Below are 25,079 nucleotides of genomic sequence, written 5' to 3' on the forward strand. Positions count from 1 at the left end.
TGGCTCCACCTTCCTCCTGCAGATACTTGCCTTCCCTCTGTTCCTGATGATTTTGCTTGGTAATCTCCTCCTTGCTGAAAGCCACTCCCCCAGATGACATCATAAGGGCTTTCCTCAACTGATTGCTTGTTTCTCTACTCCCCCCATCTGACATCACAGGAGCTTTCCCCAGCTGATTGGCTGGCTGCTTGTTTCTCCATCCCCCCAGCTAGCATCATAGTTGACATCACAGGGGCCTTCCCTAGCCAATTGACTGACTGCTTGTTTCTCCTTCCCTAAGGTCTTCTCTGTTCACCAACACTGTTTGCTATTGAAAAAAAGATCTTCTGCTTGTTGAAAGCCCCTCCCCCACCAGCTGTTTCTCTGGCCCTCTAAAGCTGTTCTCTGTTCTGACAAGTTTTGCTATTGAAAAATGCAAGCAGATTGCTCTTCCTGGAGTCTCCTTTTGACGACAGCTCCAGAACTGATGGAAAATTTTGCACGTTAAAAGGTAGGTGATCTTCTCTGTGCATCATTCGGAAACGTCTGTGCATTGCTCAGAAGGTAAAATTATGTCTTACTTGATAATTTTCTTTCCTTTAACGCAGCAGATGAATCCAGGAACTAGTGGGTTAAGTCCACCTACCAGCAGGTGGAGATAAAGATAAACAAACTAAAGGCAGTGATGTCAGACGGCCAGCTCCTTCCTCAGTTAGTATGTTATTCATAAGCATTTGCCAAGGCCAAAAATATGAAACCAGTAACAACCAGAAACCATCCTCACTATGAAAAACAGTGAACCAAATAAGAACTTTGAAATAACTGCAACTTGATCCAGAAATCGGAATCCTTTCCATGTTCCCATATCTGTCCGAACTCTGCAAAAGAGAACCCGGAAGGAAAAAATAGCCACACTGTGCGGAAAATGAAAAAAAATGTTGGCTAAACTAGGGAGGGATCCTGGATTCATCTGCTGCGTTAAAGGAAAGAAAATTATCAGGTAAGACATAATTTTACCTTCCTTGTCACTTGCAGCAGATGAATCCAGGAACTAGTGGGATGTACCAAAGCATTCCTTAAGTAGGGTGGAAAGCCGATGCTCCCCGCGCCAACACTCCCGTCCCAGAACTCGCATCCTCCTGAGCAGACACGTCTAGCCTGCAATGCTTCGCAAAAGTATGACGGGACACCCAAGTAGCTGCCCGACAAATCTCTTTCAGAGATAAGGCCTCCGCCCAAGAAGCCGCCTGTGCCCGAGTAGAATGCGCCTTCAGGGCCACTGGAGACGCCCGCCCTTGTAGCAGATACACAGCTCCAATGGCTTCCCTAATCCAGTGAGCAATGGAAGCCTTAGAAGCCGCCTCACCTCTTTTCAATCCCGACAAGAACACAAAGAGATGATCTGAGCGTCGAAACTCGTTAGAGATCTGCAAGTACCGAAACAAGGCTCTCCGCACGTCCAGGAAACGTAGCAAGGCAAACTCCCCCGGATAATCCACTCTTCGAAAAGCCAGAAGATAAACCGCCTGATTGACATGGAAAGCCAAAACCACTTTAGGTAGAAACGACGGCACTGTCCGAATCGACACCCCTGCTTCAGAAAACTGCAAAAAAAGATCTCAGGAAGACAAAGCCTGAATTTCAGAAATCCTCCTAGCTGAAGCAATGGCCACCAAAAACATTGTCTTACATGTTAGATCCTTCTCAGAAACCTTATTCAACGGCTCAAACGTGGGGCCTGGAAGAGTAGTCTTCTTAGTGACCGCCGTCACCAGGGCATTCACCTGCTCTAAACAGTCCGCTGAAACCGGATACAGCCTGGCCATAACCTTTGCTACTTTCAGCCCCCCATCTAGATCCGCCCACTGGACCGAAATCAACTCTTCAATAGCTTCATGTACCGGAAAGGACTTAGAAGGTCATTTGGTACTAGCCATCTTGGGGTTGACCGCCTGAGAAGCCGCAACCTCAGGGTCCTCTATATTCAGGGCTTCCAGCGCCTGAGAGATAAAGGAGGACAACTCCTCCTTATGGAAAATCCTCACGGTGGAAGAGTCCTCCGGTTGGTCAGTGAGGACACCGTCCTCCACGTCCTCTACCCCCGTCTGCTCCGAGAGAGCCACCATGGAGGAAGCTGCAGCTGATTGTATGCAGGACCCCTCCTCACACCCCAAAGAAAGCCTAGGCTTTTTAAGGGAGGAGAAATCCTCTGGGGAAAAACCCAAAATCTCTTGGTTACCCCCAGACCCCCTGAGTGAATCAAAGGGCGAAGCTGTCGCAGCCGCGTGAGGGGGGGGGGGGGGTAAGGCCCTTTTCAACAAAAACGCCTGATGGAGTAGCAAAATAAACTCTGGCGAAACCCCCTCCCCCGCAACGGAGGAGGTCGCAAACATGGCACCTGCATCACCGCCCACAGTACCTGACGGCCCCCCCAACTCCCCTACCAGCAGAGAAGCTTTGTCCAAAACCGCTACCAGAGCCGGCTCAGATTGCAAAATGGCACGAGAACTGCCAGGCTCCAGGCGGGAAAGCAAGTTCTTGGGGGGGGGGAGGGGAGGGGGAAGGGCCACTGCTCCGTCGAGTCCCGCAAAATCAGCGCATCCTGTGCTGCAAAGGCCCGCCGCCGAACGCCGTTTCCCGCATCGGGAACAGCTTTTTACCGCCTCCGCTGCCATCGCCCGCCCCCGAACATGAACCCAGCAGGACTTACCCCGGACCTGGAAAGTGCGGGAACTGACAGCTGAGCTGAAGAAATAAACTCTCTCACTCCACTTCGAGGCAGTCTCAGATAAGCAGGCAACAGAAAACAGGACTCTGACAGCAGTAACACAAACTTGCTCTCAGCAAAAACACACTTCCCTGTGCTTCTCTGTTTCTCTTTTAAACAAATTCTATGGTTCTCTTTTTTTTTTTTTTTAGTGAGGAGGCAGAAACAAACAGGGAAGGAAAGGAACAGGAAAAGTCTGTTCAGTGAGAATTTGAGGTGCAGCAGGGACCCAGCAACTGCGTATGCTGCCAAAGGGGACACCACCAGTCCGCCGCCCCCGGGTCAAACTGGCCACCGGCCCAGGAGCACCCTCAGAGGCCTTGGGCCCAGGACCTGAAGAAAAAGCCGTCCACCACCTGCTGAGATAGAGACATACTAACTGAGGAAGGAGCTGGCCGTCTGACATCACTGCCTTTAGTTTATCTCTATCTCCACCTGCTGGTAGGTGGACTTAACCCACTAGTTCCTGGATTCATTTGCAGCAAGTGACAAGGAATGCTCATTTTAATACTAATGAGCTCTTTGTAGTACATTTGCATAGGATTATCGTTTGCTGCTACCCTGAACGGTAAAAACCACGCAGAACCCCTTTGTGCATTAGACATTGAACAACATGATTGCTAGACAGGCTAGAACCGGTTTAAATCACACGTTTCTAGCATGGTAAGCTTTGAGCATCGACCCTCGAGTCAGCTGTGCAGGGCAGTCAGCGAAAGCACTTTGAGCTGCTGATGCCAGTACTGTGAGCATACTCAGTTCTTGAAGGAACACTGAGCGTGCTCAAAGAGCTGGCCATCAGCAGCTCAAAGTGCTGCCACTGACTACTATGCTTTTTCACTGCAAAGATGACTCAGGGCGGGCCTGGGGTTCCCCATCAGCTAAAGTATTTTTACATTTTAATTTTGCTGGTGGATAAGGGGCAAGGGAGGGATGAAAAGAGGGAAGATAAGACAGGAAGAGCAAAGGGGTGCCTAGTGTCCACCCCATGTTAACTGTTAGCTTCCCTAAAAAAAATTCATTTCCAGCTAAGTCACTGATCTGTTACATAACAAATAATTAAAAACAGTACTAAAATACATAATTTCTCCAAAGATAATTGGCTACCAGGTTGCCCTTTAATTTTGCAACCCTGCAAACATACTTTAACAAATCCATCCATATTCAAGCATTCCCTTTTCTTACAGTTTGTAAAGATATGTTTTTAAATTAAATCAAATGAAATTACACGAGTATCTTCTTAGAAGGGTGCATACTATGTATTCTCATGCAAGCACTTTTTGGCTGCTTATGTTGCAATGTTATTTTAAAGAAGAAATTCGCCGGATGACGGAGAACTCAAAACGCCCCACGGTAGATACAACAGTACAACAAAAAAAGTGGGAGAGCAACCAAGGAAGCCAAAGACAGGAAGATGTACATCACCATATCATTAAATTTGCCATTTATTACTCTTTTAAGCTCTAATTTTAATTATAATATAATTTTTAAATATCAATTCTTTTCAGACCCTAGTCGTCTGTTCATGTGTATCATCTCTCACACAACTATATTTTTCTACTTATTTTTGATTATTTCAATTAGAAATAGTGTTTTTATCATGTTTTTTTATCATGTGTTTTTAATTTAGTAGAGCTTAACTATATGTCCTGTTTACAATAAATTGTATTTTATATTGGTGTTTATTTCCAGTATATTCAGTATAAATAAATTTATATATAGTTATGTCTTATCACTACATACATTTACACACATTTTATCATTGTTCTCATACTCTTAGATATGTATTTATTTTTATATATTGTTCTATTTTACCCGTGCTTTTTTATTGTACATATAAATATTTACTATCCTCTGATATAGACACAATGCCTAAAAATAAATGTTATTTTATATGTATTTTAATTCATTTATATGGAATTATTTTTACTTTTATATTTACAAATACTTTATTATATGCATATATGTGTGTATTGTATATGTTTATTATTTTACATTTGACTTGTTTTTATTATATATATATATATATATATATATATATATATATATATATATATATATACTTTTATAGACTCCTGATGCAGGCCTAACGGCCGAAACACGACGTTGTGTCGAGTCTTCATACTTCAAATAAACCTTCTTATTAATGTACATCTTCCTGTCTTTGGCTTCCTTGGTCACTCTCCCACTTTTTTTGTTGCAATGTTATTTTAAAACATTTCAAAAGATATAATGGTGTTCACTACCATCTTTAAAAATTAGTAGCTTTTACATTATGGGCCTATCCCCTGGACCATCTTTACCACAACCCTAGAGAAGACATTTTAACTATTTTTCTTTTTCACAGTTCTTTTCATTTCCCTAAGGACTGACAGCTGAAAACGTAAGGCACCAGCATACCTTCCCACAACAGTAAATGCATCATTAAATCTGGTCGCAAAGACATCGCCGATGAAATACTCTGCAAGTCGTCCGACAGCTTGCAGGAGGGAGCTGAGGTCTCGCAAGGAGCAGTGCAACCGTCTACAGTCGTTCTCTGCTGTAATATTCAGCCTGTGACCTGAAACAAAGGTTATAGTTCTAAACCCCATGCTGAAATCGGGTAAAATAAACCAAAAGTCTTAATTGTGTTCTACTATTATACAGCTCTACAGACCACTAATTCAGTATATCCTATTAGTTAATTATTTGTGGCAAATCAGGCAAAAATTTTCAAGCTTGACATTTGCATCCTGACTTCAAGGCAATTATCTTGAGAAATACCTATTAATTGGTTATCCAGATTTTCCAGCTTACAACTTTACAGCTCACCTCCGGGATTCATTTAAAAATGTTTATTAACATGGTCACAGCTATAGATTTGATCCCCAGATTAATTATTATTATTATTTTTTATTATCACATTTGTACCCCGCGCTTTCCCGCTCATGGCAGTCTCAATGCGGCTTACATAGTAGATAGGGTTTCAATGTAATGCAGAGAGAAGTACAAGCTGTATTAAAGCTGTAGTAACGTAGCATGATAAAAGTAGTTAGGTGATAGAACAAGAGAAGGGGTAGTAGAGGTGGGAGAGGTAGGGAGGGGATAAGTTGTATTAGTCGGGGGATTTGTTGTAAGAGAGTAGGGGGAGGGAAGAGGTTAAGTTTAAATGATGTATTTTCCTTACCATAGGCAAACTTTTAAATATTTTGATATTAAACTTGCTCAAACAGCAACAACATTTAAATATTACCACCCCTTTGTTTCATGTAAGCCACACTGAACCTACCAATAGGTGGGAAAATGTGGGATAAAAATGCAATAAATAAATAATGATAAATTTGGCAGATCTTGTCATCCTTTGGAAATTATTTCAAACTAATGATGACAACACCAAAAAGCGAAGATACTTACCTGTAGCAGGTATTCTCCAAGGACAGCTGGCCATATATTCTCACATGTGGGTAATACAGTTTGCGTTTTTCGGTCCAGAGCTTGAAACAAGTTTTAGAAAGCTGCTCCTTGTAATCTTGGGCAAGTCACTTAACCCTCCATTGCTCAGGTACAAACTTGATTGTGAGCCCTCCTGGGACAGAGAAATACCCAGTGTACCTGAATGTAACTCACATTAAGCTACTAATGAAAAAGGTGTGAGCAAAATCCAAATTTAAAAAAATCAAGTGTGCATTTCTCAACCCCACCGCACATGCGCGAATGCCTTCTCTCCCGCTGCGAGAGCGCGGGACCATCAGTAATATACTATCGCATACTACAAAAAGAAAACAACTCCAAGGGGAGGTGGGAGGGTATATGAGAATATATGGTCTGTTGTCCTTGGAGAACACCTACTACAGGTAAGTATCTTCGCTATACCCAAGACTACCAGGCTCAATGAAAACAATCACTATTGGTAAATAGAATCTCACAACAGCTAGGTCAGATCATAGATTAACCTGTGTGAAGAAACAGCGGATTTTCATGCCTGTAATTTGTATTACTATTTTCATATGACATGCGTTTCCCTTGTTTGGCCGGCAGATGGTGTGTGTCCTCTGCTATAAAGCTGTTGCAGAGGTGACTGTTTTCTTTTTAGTTTAAGGCCTGAGGGAAAGTAACTTGCATTGATATTGGCCAAATACCACCCCCCCCCCCCCAGTGCTAATACTCTGGGCTCTGATTGGCACTGAAGTATAAAATCCAGCCAGAATGTGCTGCATTCCCCCAGTCTCAGAGAGGGAGTGTGGAGAGTTGAAGTCTCTGCAGTGACACCCTGTTCAAAACCCGTTAGCTGTAATTTTCTTGAATTCCCCAGGTCCTACTCAGGTAGTAAGAAAGTGTTGTTACTTTTAAGACTGATACCTGTTAATTTACCACTGTTTCACTTTTCTGATAATAAACCTATTTTTTTTTTTGTTACATTTGTACCCCGCGCTTTCCTACTCATGGCAGGCTCAATGCGGCTTACATGGAGCAATGGAGGGTTAAGTGACTTACCCTGAGTCACAAGGAGCTGCCTGTGCCTGAAGTGGGAATCAAATTCAGTTCCTCAGTTCCCCAGGACCAAAGTCGACCACCCTAACCACTATTAGTTTATTAGCTCTGTTGTCCAGGACTAAGAATCCTAGTGGTTTGTGTTCTTGGTCTGTGGGTGTTCTTTGGAACTCTGGAAGGCTAAGTGCTTTGAAAATGAGCCCCATAGTCTACCAAAGCAGAGACTGAACCAGCTCTGGTGACACTTGGATGACATCCTCCAGTTTCCCTGTGGCCTGGCACCACTGGGAAGCTATGGTCCACTGGGCAGTTCTTATGTGAAGACGTGCCGTGGGTGTCACATGGACAGTGGAGACAATGTGGCCCAACAACCTCAGCATCTGCTGAGCTGTGACCTGCTAACTGGCTTGAACTTGAGTGGCAAAGACAACAAGTGTTTGCCCTCGGCATAGGGTGAAAAGCTCATGCATGCTGCGTATCCAGCAGGGCTCTAATGAACTCCAATTGCTGGACAGTTTGCAGATGGGACTTGGGGTAGTTTAATATGAACCCTAGTAGCTCTAACACCTGAACAGTTCTCCACATGGACTCCTGAGCACCGTCCTTCAACGTGCTCTTCACTAGCCAATCATCCAGAGAGGGCAACACACGGATTCCCAATCTGCATAGCGATACTGTGACTACTGCAAGACACTTGGTGAAGACACTGGGAGCTGAAGTGAGGCCAAAAGGCAACACATGGTACTGAAAATGACATGTCCCCATCCAAATCTGGAGATACCTCCTGTGAGCTGGAATATCAGGAGTTGTGTGTAAGCATCCTTCATGTCCAGAAAGTTTAGTCAATCGTGTTCCTGAATCATGGGAGAAGGGTGCCTAGGGAAACTATCATGACCAGGAATTTATTCGGGGCCCTTAGGTCTAGGATGGGACACATCTCCCTTGTCTTCTTTTGCACGAGGAAGTACCAGGAATAGAATCTCTTCCCTTCTTCCTCTGGTGGAACGGGCTTCACTGCATTGGCATTAAGAAGGGTGGAGAGTTCATCTGCAAGTACCTGATTGTGCGGACAGCTGAAGTGATGTGCTCTTGATGGGCAACCTAGTGGTCTCTCACCAATCTAGGGAATTTGTGAGATGGACTATTTGAAGGACCCACCTTTCTTGAAAAAACTTCAGCCTCCCCCCTATCAGCAAGTTGTCCAGGATGGTCGCTGTTACTGCGACTATGCTCTGCTGGAACCACTCAAAAGCTTACTTATGGCTTTGACTGGGGAACTGTCTGGGCCTTAGGAGCATGCTGTTGACGAGAATGAGCGTGCTGGGGTTGAGCTTGCTAAGGCTGGAGAAGAAGTGGCATACTTACATCTCTGTGAGTAATAAGTACCCCTCTTCGATTTACTCAAAACACCTCCTGGATGAGAAGGCAGTGCAGGAGGCGTTTGGGCAGGAGAGGGTATCGATGGTATCAATGTGCTTCTTAAGGTCAGCAACCTCCTCCACCTTCTCTCCAAAAAGGTTATTCCCCCGGCACGTAGCGTCCGTCAATCTCTGCTGGACCATTGGGTTCACGTAAGAGACAAACAGCCATAAGAGTCTGTGCAGAGATCCTGGACGCCACATCAAAAGTGTTGTAGGTGCCCCTGGCCAAGAACTTACAACATGTCTTTAGCTGCTTGACCAGCAGGGAAAGCAATTTGGCCCACTCCGGTGACAGAGTTTCTGCCAAATCATACATACTGTGCACCAAGGACTGCAAATACAGGCTCGTGTAGAGCTGGCACAACTGGACAGAGGAAATTAGCATAGAGGCCCGATACATCTTCCACCCTCCCTGCCAGAGGGCGCCAAAACATAGTCCCTAGAACTCCTGGCCCTTTTGAGCATGGATTCTACCACCAGGGAATGATGAGGCAACTAGGGTCTATCAAATCCAGGGGAAGACTGAATCCAGTACATCGTATCAATCTTTACAGTGATCAACAGAGAGGACTCCTAGTTCTTCGCTTGATCATCCAAGATCTTGTGAAGCGGCACAGTCACAGCCTCTCTAGGAGGAGACTTACGATCCAGGACCTCAAGCATCTTAGCTCTGGGCTCGTCCTTCACTTCCAAAGGAATTGGAATGGCAGCTGCCATTTACTTGACAAAAGATGGGAAGGAAAGGCAGATTTTCTTCTTTCCTGTGGAGGAAAGGGACCAAGATGGGATGCCATAGGACTCTTCCCCCAAGAAGTACTGTGGGTCCTCATCTGACTCCCATGTGCTCATTGGTGTCAGCCAGGAACTCCTCATGGGAGGGCTGAAACTGAGCCTGCCTCGACAAGAAAGAACTATGTATCTGAGAGGGGCGTCGAGGTGTTGGTTCCAGCCTAGTCTCTGGCGAAGCTTCCTCCACCAGCGTCGAGGGGGTGCCGATACAGGTTGATGCAGAGGACACAAACACCACCAATGGAGAACTCACCACAGACTGATGACCATGCGGGGAAGCAGCAAGATGCCTGCACTTCTCAGGTACCAGGGGATCCCTCGGAGCTCCTGGCACCATGCGTTGAAGGCGATAGATGCTGATGCTTCTTTCAATGCCAGGCATAAATGCTCCTTGGTGCCAAGGATGACATCAAATCCTCAAGTCGCCTCAGGGTGGGTCTGATGATGATTGGTCCCGGAGGGCCTGCACAGCACCTGCACAGCAGCCAGTGTTGAGGCAGGTGGAGACTCACTCAATTCATGGTCACTCCCAATGCCAGGAATCAACGCTCCTTGCTTACGAGGATGACATCAAATCCTCAGTCACCTTAGGGTCGGGTCTGATGATGATTGGTACTGGGGGTCCTGCACAGCGGCCGGCGTCAAGGCAGGTGGAGACCCATTCGATGCACGGTCACTCCCAGTGTCTAAGGGTCTCATAGCCATAAAGACTGATGCACTTAATGCTGATGCAACCCCCGATGCCAACACCGAGGCTTCGGACTTGGCTCCAAAACTTTCTCTCACTGAGTCTCCCTGGCTAACTGGGTTCTTTTCTTCATTCAAAGACAAAGAACACAGAAAGAAGGGCTATGTTCAGGCCACAAGTATTGAAGAAATCAAGAATGGGTGTCTGCCAGAGATGGTACTATTGCACTGGATACAGAGCTTAAAGACACTATGACATGGAAGGAAAAACAGCCGTAGCTAAATCAAAAGACTCGATGGTGCCAATGAAAAAGGGGCAAAGCACCAGAAAAACATATAAATGAAAAAACTCGACTGGAGCTCAGGCCTAAGTGCGGCCTAATGAGCACAGGAAAAACAAAAGAAACTTAAAAGGGGGGGGGGGGGGGGGGGGGGGGAGAAGACAGGGCAAAAAAGAAATAAAGTAATGAGGGAAGGCACCAAAAAATATACGCTGTGAAGGACAACTGAACCGAGCTGTGAGGAGCCATCAGAAACGACGTATTCTCCTCACAGTGGAAAAAATAGAATTGTGGGTCCCATACTCTCGCAGCGGGCGGGAAGGCATTTGTGCATGCGTGGTGGGGACGTGGCATGCTTGCCTGAAGCGCTGTAAAACTTTCAGGCTCCGGATCAGGCCACGCGAACTGCGTTACCTTAATGTGAGAATTTTTGGCCTGCTGGTCCTTGGAGAATCAGAACTACAGCAAAGGGCTCCAGTCTAATGAATCATTTCAGTAGCTAAAAGCAGCATTTGTAAACATCTGTAAAATTGTAGAGCTTGTATATTAAGATAAAGCTGTTGAAATCTGGTATGTTAGAATGACGAATTGCTTTATAGGGTTCCTAGTGAACCTAAAAGAGTCGGCCTCATCTTGCATTCTATACGCATGATCTGGCAGAACAGTCTTAAAGCCAAATACTGTAACAGATTTGAGAGACTCCAATAACAATATGCAAAATATGAAAGTGAAAATGCTAACTGATTTAAGCTAACAGAGTGATGGTAGCTGCAAATCTTATATGCAATTATCTAAAAAAATCTATCATAAATTACCTATCAAATATTCAGTGTGGAAACAGGAGAGGTGACAGGGAACCTATAACACCAGTAAGCCAAACACTCATTCACTGCCAAAAGAAAAGGGATATTAGCCAGCTCTTAACACCAAGTTTGAATCTGAGGTGGAAGCTGTCCCTCTTAAGCATGAGGGTCAGAGGGTTCCAAAGTGATGGTTGCACAAAGCAGAGTGTCATGTAGTCTCTAGTATGATTATTTAGGGCAGAGGGTTACTCTGAGGCTAGAGTTAGGATCCAGAAGTGGAAAAAGTTCTAGTATGTGGCCCCTGGCCAAGGATGGTTTCTGATGGTTAAAACAAAATGGAAAACACCCCAGGCTCACGGCATCACAGTCTGATAGAGGTTGATTCTGAATGAGCTGAAAGCATCAAAAGAAAATGAAGCTAATGGGACAAGGGGGGGAGGGGGAAACCCCTAACTATTTAAAGATGCTTATAAACCGCATTTCCAACACCAAAAGGTTTCCACAAAATGGTTTACAAATTAAAATCATTAAAAAAACTCAGCACATTAAGAAAACTGAGCAACTACTATTGACTGTCCTTTGCTAAAGCTTCACTCTAACCAATCCCCCATCCAACTGTTTTTAAAATAGTCGTATATTCCAATTACCAATTTTCTATTAATTCAGAGTAGTTTAAAAGAGAACCCATAAATGCCCTTCAACAAGCTTTATCCCAAACTAATTAAGATACATAAAACCCCTCATTCCTTTAAATGTTGCCAACAACTTTCACATTCTTTAGTATAAATCTAACACCATCTTACTTGCAAAGCCATGTCTTGTTATTTCCCCAATGCCAACTAATTCCATTCCAATCTAAGTTCCAACTTCTCTGCATCTCGTTTCATTTATTCTGAGAGTTTGTTCCTTCTTTCTTAGCTCTCTGTTCTTTCATTAGTCCTTTTTCATCTTTGTTCATTTCTCTTTCCATAATTTCTTTTTTTACTTTAAAGTTTTTATTGAGAGCTTAACAAGCATAACACCTCAAAATACTGAACACATGTTACATTCCTTGTAGAACAATATACCTCCAAAGTTAGACATATACATGTATAAGTGCATAGTTCTCTTTTCGACCTACCCACTCTCCATTTTTGTCCCCCCCCTCCCTTTCTTTCCATAATTTCTTAAATGTTTTGGTCATATTTTCTTCCAACCTTTTCTCTGGATATCCTACCTACTGCTTCCCTCACTAGCTGAATCTGAAAGGATCAGTCCAGGTGAAACCGAGAGCAGTAGCTGAGCAAACTCTGAACAGGGCCGCAGAAAGGTGGGGAAGATTCCCTGGGCCTGGCTTCCAAAGGGGGCCCGGTGCCAGAAGGCTCTACTCCCTTGGTTTGTCTCTCTCATGCTCCTGTGTGTTGGGGCCTGGGTGATTATGTTAAGGCGATAATCTGGGTGTTGGCACACAGGAGCAAGAGAATGACAGAGAGGGAGAAGCAGAAAGGTAAGGGGGGCGGCTGCGGTGGCTTGGCCCCGGACTTGTCCCTCGGCAGCCCTGACTGAGTAGTAGTCTACCTGAAATAGACGGCAGTGGTGTAGCTGATTCTGCTAACAGCTGTATAACTGAATCCAGGAGCAGGTGACATACTGAATTTGAATGAGCAGAATAGCTGATTTAGAAGTTAACAGACTAGCTTCTTCAGTGCACTGTAGACCAGAAGCACAAGCAAACAATGTAGTAAACACTGCCTTTTTAAAGCTTAGCCAACTGTCGTTTAAATCCTCTATTCTTGGAAGAAAATTTGTTCGTCCAGGCCTTTATTATATCACATTTGGATTACTGTTAATAGCCTTATTCTACAATTATAGTCAAACTCCAACAAACTGCAGATTCTGAAAACCCATGAGAATTCTAGAAGATCCTATGCATATAAGCCCATGTAGCACCAAAAGCAGTTTATTTTGTGAAACAAAGCACTGCTGACATCATGAAGATTTGAGTAGGCGATTCTATAGGCATAGGAGGTTTTACAGGGAGCAACACCTAGCAGCATATGGCTGAAAGTGGAGCTATATTGTAAGAGGGAAATGTGGCCGATTCTGCTAGAGAATAGCAAGCTGCCTGCTAATTCTGAGTAAAAGACAACTGAATTTATAAGACTCGGCTCAGGAAAATATTGAGAAAATAGAAAGCAACAGTTTTCTGCTCTGGCTAATTCCACAACAAACAACAAAATACTTGAAGCTGAAAGAAGCTATGCAGCCCTGCTTACTAATGAGAACACAAAAATGGCCAAAAGAAACAAAAATTATAGCTGAAAAGGCAGCCCATAGAAAAAAAATGCCAGAATACGAGTCCATTAATCCAACACCTTGATAGGCAGACAGCGTGGAAGACTGAACATGTCACCCAGAAAAAGGTAATGGAGAGCCCTGATCCTATATAATAATTCTCACCTCCAACGTTCGAATGTGCCTGGGACTGTGCCTCCCTCGGTCTGCTAGGCAGGCACGCACTGACGTCAGTCACAGCTGATTCCAAAGCAAGGGGAGGAGTAGGGATACTCCTCCCCCTGCCTGGGAATCAGCTGTCAGTGCGCCGCTCCCTGTCACTTCGGAGCAAGTGGCAGGGAGCGGGGCAACACAGACCCCCCCCCCATCGCCGCATCACCAACCCACCCCCCCACCCGACAAGCATGAACACCCCTTGTCCTCTCACGCACCTCTCACCGACTTCCACACTCGCCCTCCCTCCGATTTCAACATCCCCCCCGCATTGTAGCCCCCTGTGCGACCCTGCCGACCCCCCCTTTCCGCCGAAACCCGTCCCCCGCCACCGTCCAGTACCTGTGCTGACGGGGGACCCCAACCCCTATCAGCCAAAGTACTGTGCTGGCCTTCACGGTGTTGCTTCTTCAGTGATCTTCTGTTGAAGTTCCTCTGCATGCGTCTGGAACAGCGAGGGAGGTTGGGGGATGGCCTTGCTAGCGCCCGTTTCCCTCCCTTAAGAAACGGGCATTTTTAACTAGTATTAAAATAAAGACAAAGAGAGAATACAGAGAAAAGCCTCACTAAAAGCCATTGGCTTAAAAGTCTTAAGTGAGCAAGATAAATTAATTGACCCACTAAGTAAATGCAACTTGGGGTGCACATAGGTAAAAGGTACAGAAAAATATAGAATGTACAGAAGGGAGAAATAGCTGAGAAATGAGTCACCAATTTTTTTTTTTTTAAACGAGAGAACTAAAAGGATCCGAAACTTCCTTCTATTAATTTAACAAATTAGGAAGCTGGGGCAAAAGAAAATACTACTACTACTTGACATTTCTAAAGCGCTACTAGGGTTATGCAGCGCTGTACAATTTAACATAGAAGGACAGTCCCTGCTCAAAGGAGCTTACAATCTAAAGGACAAATGTACAGTCAGTCAATAGGGGCAGTCTAGATTTCCTGAAAGGTATAAAGGTTAGGTGCCGAAAGCAACATTGAAGAGGTGGGCTTTGAGCAAGGATTTGAAGATGGGTAGGGAGGGGGCTTGGCGTAAGGGCTCAGGAAGTTTATTCCAAGCATAGGGTGAGGTGAGGCAGAATGAGCAGAGCCTGGAGTTGGCGGTGGTGGAGAAGGGTACTGAGAGGAGGGATTTGTCCTGTGAGCGGAGGTTACGGGCGGGAACGTAAGGGGAAATGAGGGTAGAGAGGTAATGATGGGCTGCAGACTGAGTGCATTTGTAGGTAAGAAGGAGAAGCTTGAACTGTATGCGGTATCTGATTGGAAGCCAGTGAAGTGACCTGAGAAGAGGGGTGATATGAGTATATCGGTTCAGGCGGAATATAAGACGTGCAGCAGAGTTCTGAACAGATTGAAGGGGGGATAGATGGTTAAGTGAGAGGCCAGTAAGGAGTAGGTTGCAGTAGTCAAGGCGAGAGGTAATGAGAGCGTGGATGAGAGTACGGGTGGTGTGCTCAGAGAGGAAAGGGCGAATTTTGCTGATGTTAAAGAGAAAGAAGCGACAGGTCTTGGCTATCTGCTGGATATGCGCAGAGAAGGAGAGGGAGGAGTCGAAGATGACTCCGAGGTTGCAGGCAGATGAAACGGGGAGGATGAGGGTGCCATCAACTGAGATAGAGAGCGGAGGAAGAGGAGAAGTGGGTTTTGATGGAAAGACGATAAGCTCGGTCTTGGACATGTTCAGTTTCAGGTGGCGGTTGGACATCCATGCAGCAATGTCGGATAAGCAGGCCAATACCTTGGCCTGGGACTCCGCGGTGATGTCTGGTGTGGAGAGATAAAGCTGGGTGTCATCAGCATAAAGATGATACTGGAAACCATGATATGAGATCAGTGAGCCCAGGGAAGAGGTGTAGATTGAAAAAAGAAGGGGTCCAAGGACAGATCCCTGGGGAACTCCAACAGAGAGCGGGATGGGGGTGGAGGAAGATCCATGAGAGTGTACTCTGAATGTGCGGTGGGAAAGACAGGAGGAGAACCAGGAGAGGACAGAACCCTGGAACCCAAATGAGGACAGTGTGGCAAGAAGTAAATCATGATTGACAGTATCAAAAGCAGCGGATAGATCAAGGAGGATGAGGATGGAGTAGTGGCCTCTGGATTTGGCAAGGAACAGGTCATTACAGACTTTAGAGAGTGCCGTTTCTGTCGAGTGTAGAGGGCGAAAACCGGATTGAAGCGGATCGAGGATGGCATGAGAGGAGAGAAAATCAAGGCAGCGGCTGTGAACAGCACGCTCAAGTATTTTGGAGAGGAAGGGTAGGAGGGAGATGGGGCGGTAGTTGGAGGGACTGGTAGGGTCAAGTGATGTTTTTTTGAGGAGAGGTGTGACTACGGCGTGCTTGAAGGTGTCAGGGACAGTTGCAGTGGAGAGAGGGAGGTTGAGGATATGACAGATGGAGGGGGTGACAGTATGAGAGATGGTGTTAAGTAAGTTGGTGGGGATGGGATCAGAGGAACAAGTGGTGCATTTCGAGGAGGAAAGAAGGCGGGCGGTTTCCTCCTCGGTGATATCAGGAAAGGAGGAGAAAGAGGCCTGGGTTGGTTGGTTGAGGGAGAGAGTTGAAGGTGAAGAGGAAGAGGTGCCTTGGTAGTGAACTCAAGGTTGATCTTTTGCACCTTGTTGCGGAAGTAGTCAGCCAGTGATTGAGGTGAGAGTGAGGGGGGGGGGGGGGGGAGCGGAGGGCACTTTGAGGAGGGAGTTAAGGGTGGAGAAGAGACGACGAGGGTTGGCGCTGAGAGAATTGGTCAATTGGGTGTAATAGTCCTGTTTGGCAAGGAATAGGGAGGACTGGAAGGAGGATAGCATGAATTTGTAATGAAGGAAATCTGAATGGGTACGAGATTTCCTCAACAGGCGTTCAGCAGATCGGGCGCAGGAGCGAAGGTAACGGATGCAAGGGGTCAGCCAGGGCTGAGGATTAGTACGTCTTGTGGGACGGGAGATGGATGGTGCAAGGGTGTCCAGAGTAGAGGAGAGAGTGGCATTGTAAGCGGAGACAGTCGCATGAACAACAAAAGACCAGCTGCCAGAAAAAAAGGAGTAGAAAGACTGCCTGGAAAAAAAAATAACTGCCAGGAAATGACTGTCACCTGTGTAGCAGAAAATTGTGGACATACAGGGCAGGTTCTGGCAGAAAAACTGCCACAAGAGCCTAGCTATATTGAAGAATTAAAATAAAACATGAGCACAAGCAGCTTTAAGAAAAGCTAAGAGGTAGACATAGAATATTAGCTGCTGGAACAGCTATAATAGTGAGCTTTCCTGCCAGTAAACTTGGTGCATAAAGAGCTTTGTTCACGTGAAGAATGATTAAAGTTAAATGCTCATGTGCCTTAGAAAAGGCAGAGACTCAAACACCACCCGAGTGCTGAAGTTAGCTAAAATCACCCAAAAATCATCTTAAGATCCTCCATAAATAATGAAATAAATCAGAACAGGCTCGCCATTTTCAGGTTATCTTGTAAAGAAGTCTCTGGCAGTCCGGGGGGGGGGGGGGGGGGGGGGGGGGTTGTTTAGGAATAGGAATCTCAAGAGACTTCTGAGATACCTTAACTCCATTTACAGGTCAGGGTTTTTTTGTTTTTTTTTTTAAATACGACCTACAGCTAAGCAAGGCACCCTCAAGTCAAATGAAGCCTAGATAATAAACTGGTTCAGCAGAATAAGCCAGAAAGGCAACCCCAAGTAAACCGAAGCTCAGAGAAAGCTCAGAATAAAACTGGCCCAAAAGAATAAATCCCAAAGGGGCAGTTACAGCTCAACTGAAAACTAGTTAGAAACCAGGTCAGGCAGCTGTAGTTATCTCATCATCCATCTGCTGGAGACGGATAAGTACGGAGGCTCCATGGATGCATGCTACCCTTAGGGGCAGATGACAAAGTTACTTTCTGTCTCCATCCGTTGGTTGATGGATATAACACAAGTTCTGGACTGATCTGTGGTATACTAAGAAATATACTATTAATGAAAATAAAATTTCCTCTAAAAAAAAACCACTTGTTGAAAGATTGAGGCTTCCTAATAGTTTCCATCTCAATATGCTTATTTAATATTCTTTGCCACTTATCTTTCACTTTAGTTTCAAATTTGCTTATTGAGTTCAACCAATTAACCACCAAAAAAGTACACTTGATAGTTTTATCTTTCTCTTGTTATGTCTTCCGTGATAAAACTATAGATTGAAATTACTAGAACTTTTAGATGGTTTAGTAAAGATACCTACCCAATTGATAAACAATCTTAACTGAAGATGAACAAATGCATTTGTATTTGGGATTAAAAAGAAAAAAAAAAGTTTTGCACAGCAGATTCCTTCTACTCCGTTGGGCTTCCAGCTCAGTTGGCTGGCTTTCGCTGGGATCCAGAGGCATGAGTCCTCATAAGTAACTACGTGACATTCTTCTGCAGTTTTATATCCCCTCCCAACTTAGCTCAGTTATAGCAACAGTCCTCACATACACCCCAACAGAGCTGGATTATCAATAATTTTAGGCCCTAGGCAAACATTCTCTCTGGTATCTGTAAATCACTGCAGAGGTAAGCTGCTGTGATCCACAGGGAATAGAGGTTGTTTTACCTTTTCAAGGAAAAAAAATCTTTTAAACCTCCTGAAGATATTAGTAGCTTTCAGGTACTGCACAAAAACCTTGTAGACTTTGTAAGGGGGCAGGGAAAAGTTGGACTAAAAGAATACGGGAACAGGGGCTCAAGCAGGTAGGAGGTTACAGAAAGAGAAAGTCTCGGTATCAAGTTCCCAGTACACCGAAGGTTCACCTCCTTGTGGCCGAAAGACCAGCCCGAGTTTTGAAGAGGGGGAGGAACTAACAGTCCCAAGAACCCTCTCTTCCTAGGCAAGTCACATAGGAGCTGGGAGGCGGGGATTGGGAAATGATTTCTGATGAAAGTGATGGGGAACAGGTGGCAGAGCCAGGGGAGGAGGGGACTAGGGATTATGATAAAATGGAGGTAGCTGAGGAGCCGGGGGAGGAAGGTATGGAGATTGCAGCTCTGGCTCAAACTAAAGAGAATGCAAGAAGAGGTTTCCTGGCGGCCACGCTGAGCCAGTTGTGGAAGACTGGAGAAATAAGGTTGAGGTAAAACCTCTATTGTAACTGAACATAATTTTCCTTCTCTTACCTGTTCTGGAAGTGATCACAAACTGCTGAAGTCCAAGGTAGACATCCAAATTCTCCTGCAGTACTGAGAACTGGAACAAAGGACACAAATAAAACAGCACTGAGAAAACATGATTCAACATATTGAATCAAACCTAAAGTAAGAGGTAGTTTAATCTTTCCTTCTTTCTCACTGTGAGAGGCAATAAGGACTAACTAGGCTCTACAGTGTTATACTATAGATGAACACTAATATTTTATAGCTTCCTTTGACAAATATTTATAAAGACGTACATTCTTATTTTTTTTCTTTTGATATTAGGGTATAGGCAGGTCCTGTCTCCTGCTTGCTCCAAATATCATTTTGTTAACCCCAGTTTCCTCTCACTTTTGGGGTTTCTAGCTCTGTCAAAACTGGGCTAGGACCTAGTATCATGAGCTTTCACTGCCCTTCCAACTCACTGAGCTCAATCATTGCAGCAATCTTCCTCAATCAGGGACATATACCAGGTGCCATGAATTCTGTAATCAAGGTCCAATCACCAGATATCACAATTGCACAATCATTGGGACTCCTTCCTCCCAAAACCTATAAACACAGCTGTGTGTGTGTAAAAGACTATAGCATGTATCATACAGCATGGTAGATAAGGACCTTTAGCAGTGATTAGCAGCCATTTGGATGGTGGTTCTTTCCTTTTGTGGCTGATTATTCTGAACTGTACATGATTATAGTTCCTTAGTTTACTTTATCCACTGGCATCCCTCAAGGATCTTCTCTGTCAGCTTTACTGTTTAATCTTTATGTGCCACTAGTATGTTGATTATTGCCAGCGTTGGAAGTGTCTTACAAGACTTATGCTGCTGACTTTACTTTCTTATTCCAGTTGAATCTTCTGTTAGTGATACTATAAATTTGTGTATTTATGTTTGAAGATAGAAGAGTGGGTTTGCTAATAGGTTACGTTTAAATATGCAGAAACTGAAATGTTCTATGGTTCTTCAACACTGCATTTCCAACTGAGTTTATTAATTATTGTTTTCTTCCTGTTGCCAGGTTACTCAAACCTGGGAGTTATCCTGGACCTCCACTTGTCAATGGTAGTACTGGTGGAAAAGGTATTTTTTAAAATTTCAAATGCTGTGTTGTCTGAAATCATTTCTAAAGTTTGATAATTTATATGCATTGTATTTAAGGCAACAGTAATTTCATTTAGACTGTTGCATCTTCCGGATAAGTTTTGAGACCACTACAAATTGCACAGAACGAATGTATATTGATGGGGGCTAATTGTTTTGCTTCTGTTATTCTTGTTATTACAAGCCTTCTAAAAGTTGCTAACTGCATATTAAATAAAACTTAAAATCTTGACACTAGTACATAAGGCTTTAAATAACGATGCTCCTATTATTATTATTGCTTCTCTGTTAAAACTTTATTGCCTACCAAAAGTGCTGAGATCCGAGAACAGAGGTCTGTTGGACATTCCCATCCATCAGCATGTCCGATTATGTGATTGCATTTTTTTTTTGTGGTAGACCCCATTATGCATGGAACTCTTTTGGTGGAGTTGCATTTGATGACTAATACAGTCTCTACCAGGGGACTGCCACAGCCTTCCCCCTCTAATGGATGCCATACACTTCTGACATAACTTCCTGCTTTCACGTGGGTGGGATGTGTCAGAGGAAAGGCTTTGGGCAGGCTGCAAGCAGCAGGTGTGAAGCCTGACGACCTGCAGCAGACAAATTTGAAGGGAAATATGGAGGGAGGGGAGAGAGAAGGGTTTAAGAGAAAGTGAAAGATGCCAGACTGCAGGTAGGGGGAAGGGAACAAATACTGGACCTGGGGGCAGGGGAGGGAAGAGAAGTGGTGTTGGACCCTGGGGTGGAAGGAAGGTTAGAGAAGAACCATGGGGGGAGGGGAGTTGTAAGATTGCCAGGGATCCCCAAATTATTGCCCAAGAGCTGATGCTCGGGCTAGGAGTGGAATAAGGTATTTTGGAAATGTTGCTGGTAGATGGTGGGATGGCAGAAAGGGGCTCATACTTGGGCCTGATGCTAGAGTTGAGAGAAGTGAACTTGTAGCTCACACAGGGGCTGGAATAAGGGGCAGATGTTGAGGGATGTGTGTCGGAGAAGGATTCTAGTGCTGGGTCTGGAAGAAGGGGGCTGACAGACTGGGACTGAAAGTCAGTTGAGAGAAGGGGATTGGGGCTTGAAGAAGAGGACTAGGTGCTGATGCAGAAAATGGGGATGTGGAATCAGAGGCACAAAGGGTGAGAATGGATTTAAAGTGCAAGCAGGGAGGGGGAGAAGAAAAAGTGGAATAAAGTGGACTGGAGGGAAGGTGTCAGAATGCAAGGAAAGAGGGATGGAAGTTGTGAGAAGGGATCAGAATGCAGGAAGGGAGAGCAAGTGTGAGAAAAGGGAAGATGTGAAGATACTGGATGTGGTAAGAAAGGGTTGAGAGGCACTGAAAAGGAACAGATGAAAGCAACAGATCTGAGAAGGGAATGAGGAAACTGAGTAGCAGGTAAGAGAAAAAGAAGGGGGCCAGGAGGGGTTGAATGACAGGTAATAAGTTGGGGTTGGTGAGGGAATGAGAACAGAGGGAGAGGCAAGAGTGGGAGATGGAAAGCTCATAGGTAGGTGAGATGTAAGATGTGAAGAGAGGAAAACTGGAGGGTAAGAGGAGAATGAGGGGTAAAATCTAGCTGCTTAGTGGAGATGCACATGAAAGAAATGATTAAGGGGGGGGGGGGGGGGAGTCAACATCAGACACAAATGTAGACAGGAAAGGAAGACACAAGAAGAAAAATGAAACCCTGGACAAGAACTTAAAGATGATGAAAGGAAAGTTGAAAGGAGAGGCTGAAACCAGACAGATCTGTAAAATACAATGCCCAGATAACAAAGACAGAATACATTTTATTCTGAAATGTGTAACCCTGATAACTTTACATTTTACACTGTACAGAAGGGAATACATATCTGTTTCTCCAGTGCTGCGTTGCATTCAGACTTCTCAGAATTCTTATTTCTAGTCTGCGGTTGCTTAGTCTGTATTTGAGGCTCAGTCTGTATTCTGCAGGAGTGACAGAAGTAAGGTATTCTGTTTGTTTAGTTTGTGTGTGGGGATCTGTAGCAGTCTGGCTTTTTTTTCCCCCCAGCAGGAAATATATTGGTATTCTAGGGTGGTACCTTTTAAAGGCACAGTTATTGCTATTTGAATCCTGGACGTTAGTGCTGCTTTAGTGAAAAGTTTTCTATTTAGGTATGGAATGGATTTTTGCAGGGCTTGATTACTGGAGCTCTGAAGGTTTTCTATCCCCGCCCCTCCAAACTGGCCCTGCTACCTTGGGAGAGATGGTGTTATAAGGGCCCATCTTAATTTTCCTGCATTGCCATGCTACTGCCTTCCAGATCAGCTATTTCAAATGGCACTTATCTAATGGCTGTAAAAGAGCTTTCATCAGCTGAGTAAAAATTCAGAGGTCCCATGACACTATGAGAGGTACCACTTCATAAGTAGCAAGCCACACGATGTGAACAACTAAAGGCTGTAGTGAGATGAGTTTGCCTTCTACATAAGCTTCAATTGCACAACAGAGTTGAGGTTTTAGACCTGCCTCTGATAGACGTAGAAGGTTTTCAAGCAGTTTTTGCTTACAGCATGTGGAGATCTACGGCCTTGTCCTCACACCAGATGGCAAAACTCTTCCATTTAAAACCATATGTCCTCTTAGTGGAATCCTTCCTGGCAGCTAGCAAGTTCTGAGAGACACTATCAGGTAGCATAATAACATAGTAGATGACGGCAGAAAAAGACCTGCACGGTCCATCCAGTCTACCCAACAAGATAAACTCATATGTGCTACTTTCTGTGTATACCCTACCTTGATTTGTAGAGATCAGAAAACACAATGTCAACCTCTCAACATCCAAGTTGTGATGACTAGGGACTATGTTGAGATACAACAGTGTGCCCTGCTCTTGTGTGATCCGAGACTGGAAAAATACTCCAGTCTCAAAGGATTCTGATGGAAAATGTCCATCCACAACTGGGGAACCATACTTGCTTTGGCCAGTAAGGGGCTTTGAGAATCATGGTCCCTTGGATCTTGCCCGAGCTTCAACATGGTCCTCGATATGAGGGTTATTGGAGGATACACATACAGAAGACCCCCCCCCCCAAAGTAGAAGGCATCCAAGGCTAGTTTGTCATGAGACACTATTCTGAAGCAAAACTGAGGTACTTTCTTGTTGAATGGAGTGGCAAAGATCTATTGAGGGGCTGTCCCACTTGCAAAAAGATTTTGTGGACAACTTCATTGTCCAGTATCCACTCAAGAGACTTGAGCCAGTTTTTCTGCCAGAACATTTTCCTTGCCTGCCAAATATATGGCTACGAGACACATTCTGTGAGAAATAGCCCTCTTCCACTTTCTGACAGTCTCCTGACAAAGGAGGTACAACCCCATTCCTCCCTGCTTGTTTATGTAATACTTGACCACTTGGGTTGTCCATTTGAACTAAGATGACTGATAATCTCTGAAAGCCTTTAGCGCATTCCATATTGCTCTTTGCTCTAGAAGTTAACCTGAAGTCTTTCCTGAGCAGACCATACCCCTTGGGTGTGAAACCTGTTGAGATGAACTCCGCAGCCCAGCTTGGATGCATCATTAGAATCGCTTAAACCAGAGGAATTTGGACAGCATTCCTTTTGCCAGATTATAATGTATCATTCACTAGGACAGGGAATTCTGAGGAGGACTGGTGACCGATATGATATTCTGGCGACTCCCCACAGTCTGAGTTCACTGGGTACATAAGGTCCATTGAACTTCCCACAAATGGAGATGTGCCATCTGTGATAGATCTGTTAATGCCATATGGCCCAGCACCATCAATATTTGTGCAGCTGATACTTGCTGACTGTTCCAAATTTCTTTCAAAGTGGAAATCAAGGTGGCAATATTTCCAAATGAGTTAGTTTTGCACATATCATGACAGTAATGAACCTCACTCCTAAGCCTGGGTATATGGACTATTATCTCACTCTCTCAAATTTGCTGCTAATGCTCGCTGTAGTACTTGCATTGAGCCAAAGAAAGCTTCCTTTTGGACTTCATAAGATGTTACATGTATAGGCAACTTGGCCAAGTGTGCTTGAAATTCCTTTTAATCAGGCCCATGGAACCCAAAACAATAGGAACTGTTGCTGCATTTTTCTGCCACATTTCTTGGTACTCGAGGGTCTTTCTCTCTATATGATTCACAGAGAGATTGCTTGGGGTTGACACCTCTATGATCAATGTTGTTCTGGGTTTTTCTCTTTTACCACTGACTGGTTTCCTCGCATCTAGCTCATCATCGCTTGGAATGGGGATGTCCCATATGATCATAAAATCTTCATTTTTCATAATCCTGTTAGGGTCATGATCCCAGTACACTATGTTGTAGTATTTATAAAACGTTTCTAGTGGACAAGACATGCCACCTTGTTATGCCTTTCTGTATAGACATTTTCGTCCACCAGAACTTTACAGCCAGCTATGAGATGACTGACTGTTTCTAGCTTTCTTACACTACAGATGTCTGTTGTACTATTTTTTCTATACTTGCTATGAATCATCTCATCCGTAATCAGTTGTCATAGGCTGCAACTATCAATCGCTCATACTTATTGTTGCTTCCTTCCTTTTTGTTACCAGTGGATTCTCACTCATTCCTTCTACTCATTTGAATGCTTGTCCAAACTTAATGATGGAGATGAATTCTGGACATTTACTTTCATATTCAATACCTTTTGTACATTTTGATGTGATTCTTAAGTAAAACTGCTGAAGAAGAAAGGTGATTACTCGATTCGTGTCTAGAAAGGCTCCTATGAATTCAAATTTTTGAGTTTGTTTTAGATGTGAGGGATATTTTATGACAAATCCTGTAACTCCAGCACCCGAATAGCTGAACAGATCTTTCTGCTCCTTCCCAAGTTGCATTTTTTTACCAGTCAATAATCCAAATAGAGAAATACATTCATCCCCATTCTGGTAGAAACACTGTAATGACTGTTAAACATTTTGTGAATGTCTGACATGCTGATGTGAGGACAAATGGCAGAACACAGTAGAGGTGGTAAATGTTTTCCTATGATGAATCTCAGATACTTCCTGTGGCCTGGATATATCTGTATATAAATGTAACTTCCTTTAAATCCAGAGAACATAGCCAGTCTCCCCTCTTTGATGTAGTGGTATGAGAAAACCCATGG

At 44.3% G+C, this 25,079-nt stretch overlaps 1 protein-coding gene across 1 annotated transcript in view; it reads right to left on the bottom strand.

The window, feature by feature from the left end:
* XPO6 (exportin 6) overlaps positions 1 to 25,079 on the bottom strand; it is a 224,626-nt gene that overhangs the window by 64,735 nt on the left and 134,812 nt on the right. Inside the window, exons 12-13 of the mRNA XM_030211002.1 lie at positions 18,825 to 18,894; positions 5,144 to 5,303 (exon numbers count right to left, since the gene is read on the bottom strand). Coding sequence (XP_030066862.1) covers positions 5,144 to 5,303; positions 18,825 to 18,894 — 230 coding nt within the window. The remainder of the gene's footprint in view (positions 1 to 5,143; positions 5,304 to 18,824; positions 18,895 to 25,079) is intronic.

Source organism: Microcaecilia unicolor, chromosome 8 (assembly GCF_901765095.1).
Source record: "Microcaecilia unicolor chromosome 8, aMicUni1.1, whole genome shotgun sequence".
NCBI classification, from domain to species: domain Eukaryota; kingdom Metazoa; phylum Chordata; class Amphibia; order Gymnophiona; family Siphonopidae; genus Microcaecilia; species Microcaecilia unicolor.